The sequence below is a fragment of the Oreochromis aureus genome, linkage group 7, assembly GCF_013358895.1.
Source record: "Oreochromis aureus strain Israel breed Guangdong linkage group 7, ZZ_aureus, whole genome shotgun sequence".
NCBI classification, from domain to species: domain Eukaryota; kingdom Metazoa; phylum Chordata; class Actinopteri; order Cichliformes; family Cichlidae; genus Oreochromis; species Oreochromis aureus.
This window is the reverse complement of record NC_052948.1, coordinates 51,116,536-51,124,086: the sequence shown is the minus strand read 5'-3', so window position 1 is coordinate 51,124,086 and position 7,551 is coordinate 51,116,536. Positions and strand designations below refer to the sequence as shown.

At 43.5% G+C, this 7,551-nt stretch overlaps 1 protein-coding gene across 2 annotated transcripts in view; it reads left to right on the top strand.

Moving 5' to 3' along the window:
• The first annotated feature begins 5,695 nt into the window (after window positions 1-5,695).
• The window catches only part of col5a1 (procollagen, type V, alpha 1), a 73,518-nt gene continuing 71,662 nt past the window's right edge, over window positions 5,696-7,551 (top strand). For both annotated transcript variants that reach the window (XM_031754693.2, XM_039614417.1), the window contains exon 1: window positions 5,696-6,161. In XM_031754693.2, the coding sequence (XP_031610553.1) occupies window positions 6,062-6,161 (100 nt within the window). In that variant the 5' untranslated portion in view covers window positions 5,696-6,061. The remainder of the gene's footprint in view (window positions 6,162-7,551) is intronic.

The following is a 7,551-nucleotide window of genomic DNA, read 5'->3' as shown; positions in this document are numbered from 1 at the left end:
GCACTCCACGAGCGTCTGGCAGCACAAATGAACCAGCTGCTAGTTAACGAGAGACACCGAATGGCTAACGAAGGTCGGACGGTCCTGATCCCCAAGGACCCCAAGAAGGGACCGGTCCCATCCAACTACCGACCAATAACCTGCCTCAGTACCACATGGAAGCTCCTGTCAGGCATCATATCGGCTAAGATGAACAGGCACATGGGTCAATACATGAGCGGGGCACAGAAAGGGATTGGCAAGAATACCAGAGGCGCAAAACACCAGCTACTGGTAGACAGAACAGTAAGCCGAGACTGCAAGACCAGACTGACCAACCTGTGCACTGCCTGGATTGATTACAAGAAGGCCTATGACTCAATGCCCCACAGCTGGATCCTGGAATGCCTAGAATTGTACAAGATCAACAGGACCCTAAGAGCCTTCATCAGGAACTCAATGGGGATGTGGCGTACAACACTAGAGGCCAACTCCAAGCCCATAGCACAAGTCACCATCAAGTGCGGGATCTACCAAGGAGATGCTCTGTCCCCACTGCTGTTCTGCATAGGCCTGAACCCCCTCAGTGAGATCATTAACAAGACTGGCTACGGATACCGACTACGAAACGGAGCGGTTGTCAGCCACCTACCAGGCTATACAGCAATGACATTGGAATGTCGTTCGGACTGGAGAAGTGTAGTCGGATGGTAACAAAGAGAGGGAAGGTAGTCAGAACCGAGGGAATTGAACTACCAGAAGGCAACATTGCAGACATAGAGGACAGTTACAAGTACCTGGGGATCCCACAGGCGAATGGGAACCATGAAGAGGCCGCTAGGAAAGCTGCAACCACCAAGTACCTGCAGAGGGTCAGGCAAGTCCTGAGGAGTCAGCTGAACGGTAAGAACAAGATCCGGGTGTCACCTACGCCCTGCCCGTGATCAGGTACCCTGCTGGGGTAATAGGCTGGCCAAAGGAGGAGATAGAAGCCACTGACATAAAGACAAGAAAGCTCCTTACCATGCATGGAGGGTTTCACCCCAAGTCCAGCACCCTGAGGCTGTACGCTAAGCGGAAGGAAGGGGGCCGGGGACTGGTGAGTGTCAGCACCACAGTCCAGGATGAGACAAGAAACATCCACGAATACATCACGAAGATGGCCCCAACTGACAGCGTACTCAGTGAATACCTCAGGCAGCAGAAACCCAAGAAAGAGGAGGAAGGCAAGGAACCATCATGGAAGGACAGGCCCCTGCACGGTATGTACCACCGGCAGATAGAGGAGGTGGCTGATATCCAGAAATCCTACCAGTGGCTGGACAAAGCTGGACTGAAAGACAGCACAGAGGCACTAATCATGGCAGCACAAGAACAAGCTCTGAGTACAAGATCCATAGAGGCTGGGGTCTATCACACCAGGCAAGACCCCAGGTGCAGGCTGTGTAAAGATGCCCCAGAGACAATCCAGCACATAACAGCAGGGTGCAAGATGCTAGCAGGCAAGGCATACATGGAGCGCCATAACCAAGTGGCCGGCATAGTGTACAGGAACATCTGTGCCGAGTATAACCTGGAAGTCCCGAGGTCAAAATGGGAGATGCCCCAAGGGTGGTGGAGAATGACCGAGCTAAGATCCTGTGGGACTTCCAGATGCAGATGGACAAAATGGTGGTGGCTAACCAACCGGACATAGTGGTGGTAGACAAACAGAAGAAGACGGCTGTAGTGATCGATGTAGCGGTTCAATGACAGCAATATCAGAAAGAAGGAACACGAGAAGCTGGAGAAATACCAAGGGCTCAGAGAAGAGCTCGAGAGGATGTGGAGGGTGAAGGTAACGGTGGTCCCGTGGTAATCGGAGCACTAGGTGCGGTGACTCCCAAGCTAGGCGAGTGGCTCCAGCAGATCCCGGGAACAACATCGGAGATCTCTGTCCAGAAGAGCGCAGTCCTGGGAACAGCTAAGATACTGCAAGAGACCCTCAAGCTCCCAGGCCTCTGGTAGAGGACCCGAGCTTGAAGGATAAACCGCCATGAGGGGCGTGCTGGGTGTTTTTTTTAAATATATATATATATATATATATATATATATATATATATATATATGTATATAGCTTTACTATTCGGTAAAAATTATGTGAAAGCAAGAACAAATATTTTTTAAAAAGCCACTAAACAAACTAGTTGGAAGGCTTTCTTACAACTTTTCCATCCATTCATTCATCCCAATCTCCTTACCCAGTTCAAGGTTGCGTACACACAGATTTTCTATGAAATAAATGGGGACAAGACTTAGGTCATATTGCTTTATTAAAACTAATATGCAATTTCATTAAAACGGCTTACAGTAGGAACAATCAAAGAACAAATTTGCTCCTATATTTCGTAGTGACATTTGTCATGAAAAGACAAAAAGAAAAGAAAAGAAAGAAAGTCACTTTGGCCCACCAATAGCACTACCAATTTCAGAATTGGTAGTGCTATTTTTTTCCCCCAAATAGTTAAATTGCCTTTAGGTGGAGGCATCATGCTATATGTATTTCAGCTGCACCGATAATTATCACTGTAAAACTGTGAAGGTGATTTATGGGTATATTCTAAAATTCAATGTTTTTTTCTGTTTCAAATGTACTTAGCTGTAATAGAAATGTAAACATATCATTCCCGCACACCTTAGATAGAGATTACTGCTTAGGGTTAAGGTTGCGGTCAGGTTGGGCACCACAAAACGTGACTGGTTAGGAGCACTAAACACATCAGTCTGGAATCAGACTTTACTTCCCTCGCAATCTACTTTTGTGACTAGTGTATTCTAATGTTTACCCTTCTTGGAGCCATAGTACAATCAACGCCAACCCGCTGAGAAAAAGCACAAATTACACGCAATTTGCTGCAATCAGGTGTTAACAGTTTAAAGGCTCATGTCAGTGTGTGGGTTCACTTGCAGCAGTCGGCCCGCTGTCATACGCAGTTTTAAGTGCTTAGCTCTGACCTAAGTAATCCTACTTTTTAACCTCCAAACTTAAATCCTTTTTAATGACATTTAATTAAAGGTCAAATCAATGTGTGCCAGTCAAATTCCATATATATTTATGGGCCCACCTGGCAGGTACTGTAACTAATCTCAACATGTGACTGCAGTTTATGCAGTGCATGCTTTGATTTAGTGCTATAAAAATCTTTACTTTGCTAATATTATAACTTGGCTAAGCTTGAGCCAACGAACAGCTGGTGCACTCTGCTCATAGTATATGTTTACTGAGGAAACTGTCAAGCAAGGATGTGGAATTTCTCAGCTACTTTTCTTTTTTTCAGCCACAGTCTCACCATCCTTAGGTGTCACTAACAGCAGACAAGAATTAAAAAAGAGAGCAAAAGCTGGATGATAATAGTAATAATAATATTAATAGTAATAGAATGCCTGACAGACTGTCAGACTGTCATAGCTTGCCTGACATTTGGTGTGTGTGTGGAAAACAAAGTGTGGAGAAACTGATAGAAACACTTGAGTAGTAAATCATAATTTCCTGTTTCAGACACTATATCCTATCTTACGTCTCACAGGGACTGTGTTTTTTTTAGCAAATGATGAAAGTCAAACTCAAATGAAAGTTAACCAGCAGTGTGCCGGCATCAGCGTATCAACATCCTTTTGGTTAGAAGGCAAATTAAGTAAGCACGTGACGGCCTTGTTCACGAGTAGTTTGGAGTCTCTGAGATTAACACAGTGTAGGCAAGTGTGGTGTGGGCACGAACCCACCCTAAATATAGGGCTCGGGCCATAATTTGACCCATGTTACCACGTAACGGTTACAGTATATGGGTAAGCGGTCAGTTTAGAAATACTACTTTATACTTAATGTAAATTTCTACCCTGCTTTTGAGAACAAGCTTTTCGTTTCAAACAACAGAGGGGAAAAAATGAATGTCTTTAAAACCAAGGAGTTTTTCCATGTGGCCAAAGAGGTCACCTGAGGATCTGAGAGAGGCCATCTGAGAGACTTTCAAAGGTGCTGAACTAATTTAACAAGCTTAACAGCCTTCAAGTAAAGCTGTTACTCTTAAAAATCCTACAGCGTGTAACATAAAACACCTCTTAGTCTGAATTTAGAGGACTAAAGTTAGAGGGACCACGTTCAGACTCATCCTTTCCTATCCTATCCCACTTCACAATGTGACATCATGTCACGGTTTCCAATGTTGCTGCTTGTTTACTTTGCTTAAAACCAACTTTTACTGGGCAATTAATAGAAGTCTGCCCCCCACTGGAGGAGGCATGTGACAGCTTATAAAAGACAGCTGCCATTTTTGGCAGTTCTTGAAACAACAGAAAGTTTGAATCTCATGCCACATTCAGCTCTAAAAAAAGTGTTATTGGTGACTATATGGCACTAAGTGTTGTTTTCTTGTGTGTTGCATTGTTTGTTGTCTCTCTATCCTCATCTTTTCCATTTCCTTCCCCCCCCCCCCTTCAAACCAGCTTTGCGGCACATGGCCACCCTCCCTGAGCCTGGTCCTCCTGGAGATGTTTCTCTTTTTAACCCTCAGCTTTTATTTTTTTCCCTTTCACTGCCATATAAATTCTTATCATTGATCACCACCCACCTCTGCTCCTCTAGATTAGGGTTGTCAAACATAAGCAAAAACTCCATTCGAGCCCACTGGATGGCTTTGGAAATTTAGGAAAATTGGGTATTTTTAAATGTATTTTCACAAGCTTTACAGCTTTTCCTGCTGATAAGGCCGTTCATACAACACCAAAGCAATTAAGCAATAGATTTGTGTTTTACACATTTACTTCTTACAATTCAAGCCCAAAGAGTCATGCTGAGAGATTTCTTTAATTTACTACAGAAGCATTACTTTGCCACACAGAGAGAGTGGGACATACTGTTGAATTTGAGCTTCTTTTTCTCATATTGAGATCTTGCATTGATTAAATGTGTAGTTACATTTCTCTACACTGACATAAAGGGTAGTTTCACTGGTCTGACCCGCATAAGATCAAAGTGGGCTGTATGTGGGAATGATATTAAATGAATTCACGTCTCTGCTCTAGATAAAGAAACCACATAAAAGGTGGAAATTCTTTTACATATTTACTTTTATTGACTCTTAAACATTAAAGTTTGTGGTACTAATGAAAAAACTTCAGAGGGTAATAAAATCTGCAAGCACATTATTTCATCATATATTCAACAGGTTTAAAGCCCGTAGATCACCGATTAACATAAAAAAGATATGAGCTTTGAGTGGATTATTCCTTAGAGTAAATATCTGATTCATTTAAAAGGGAGAACATTACAAATAGATGTGTATCTTCACTATATATCTGATCATCTAGGCTCAGTATACTATTATATCATATGGTTGAACTAGCACTGGGGGTCCACCTGTGGATTGTACAGCACGATTTTTCTCGGGGTCCCATGGCAATCAGCTCCAGATAAATCAGCTCTTGCAGATAAAACACCTCGCCTTCCCACCTATAAAAAAAGCAGTTTTGCTTTTCCCGCTCTGAACCACGTCTCTGGAAATAGCGGACTCCATGTAAAAGAATTCCGAGCGCAAGAGCTGGAGGCGTGAAACTTTCACCTCAACTTTTCCTCCCACCCTCGGCCAATAACAGGGCTGGCCCTAATATACAGGCTCCTCTGATTTGCCCGAGTCTCCTGTCCGCAAAGTGAGTGACAGCCTGAGGGGGAAGACTTTTTCCCTCTTCTGTGCGAGTGTGTGTGTGTGTTGCCCTGTTGACTTGAAGGGGCTCTACGTGACGACTGAAAGAGAGGGGCCAGCACTTCAGATCGGAGGCGCAGCGGTGCAGGACAGTTCAGAAGCGCAGAGAGGAGAGGAGTACGGGAGAGACGGTGGCCGTCCGTCAACCAGCTGGGGGAAAACACACACTAACAAACCCTTATGGCTGCTTGAGAAATAACGACATACCCCCCCTCCCCCCTTTTTTTCTCTGGGACTTTTTTTGGCTTTTAGTTTTTTTTTTTTTGTCCTGACCAGAAGTTTTTGCAAGTCTAATTAGCTGTTGAAAAAGTGAATCCACTTTGCCGTGGACGTCTCTGGCGGTCATGGATACCCATATAAGATGGAAAGTTAAACGGAGGATAAGGGACGTCCAAATCACTTTATCCGTGATTCTCCTTTTTATCACGTCGCAAGCAAGTTCAGGTGAGATGCAGCTGTGTGGGGTTTTTTTTCTTTCTTTTTTCTTTCTTTTTTGTGGATGCACTTTGGAGGAGCCTTGCACTGAAAAGTTTTTTGCCTTTTCGCTCATAGTGGACCACAGATGTCTGCCCCTCCTCTTTAATGTATTCAGCTTGGTGGTGTGCCCCGAAACTATGGGAACTTGTCAAAAAGAATTAAAAGACTGCTTTTGGAGGTTTCATCTGCAAGTTGTGCATAGGTTTTTTTTGTTGTTGTTGTTTTTGCCAAAGCAGTATAGCTGAAGTGCATTTATTCATTTGAATGCATTAAAAATAGGAAATATATGCATTAATTAGTAACCATCATAAGTAACTAGTTTTTTTTGTGTGGCATACTTATTATGTAGGAGTAATTGCTGTGGTGCATCTTAAAGTCTAAATACTCTTTTACCAGTGCTTCTTTTCAGCAGATGAGAAGGATGGGTATAATTTTCATAAGAAGGAGGGGCTGAAGGTCCTCTGAAGTGGTAGGGTGGAGCCGCCTTAAGGACTCCACATCAGGGGACAGCGCTGGGGCCCTGCACTGAGGCTCAAGCAAACACATCTTTCGCTGAATGCATTCTATAAATTCTCCCGATGTTTCTCAGTGACAGTTATATGAGTCTAGTCCGAAAACATGAATAAATAATAGTTTGGTATGCCAGTTAGAGGCCCGCTTATTTTAATTGGAGAAGTGACCACCTCTTCGTCTCAGTGGTGAGAGGGCATGCAGTTGGGTTTATGTTTGGCCTATATGTATTATTAGCGCCTTAAGACTGCCTGGCATGGGTGACGGGCTGCTGTGTGCTGTGAAGGTCTGACACAGGACATTGAGATGAACAGATGGCTTCTTCTGTCTGCTCAGGGCAGTTAAAAAGCTTCCATGATTGTGCTGATGGGGTAAATTTGTTGTGATGCCTGATTACAGCCGATTATGGAGTTCAAAATGCACTCCAGTTTAGAAAGTAAGCCATGATAATAACATATGAAGTTGAAGTGGTTTTATAGGCTCATATTGTTGAATATACACTAAGAAATCTACTGCAAAGTGTTTATTTTCGTGTTTCCTATAAACACTGGTTGTTAACTGGACAAAACTTTGGTCACTGTATGCTGGCTGGACTGAAATCTGGGTCATTTTTGATGACTGAGGAGGAGTTGAATTTTTGGTGGGACATTAAAGAGCATGGGCCTGAGGTCATTTTGATGCTGGTGGCTGGATTTAATCATCTCTTGAAACTGACAGAGAGGAACGAGAGTTTTGTAAGAAATCCCTAAGGGTTCTGGTACATTTTCCGAAACTTGACACATGCCAGACAGGAAGCACTTCATGACTGATTGCAAGAAACATGCCAACTCCATGAAAGCTTTTTTTT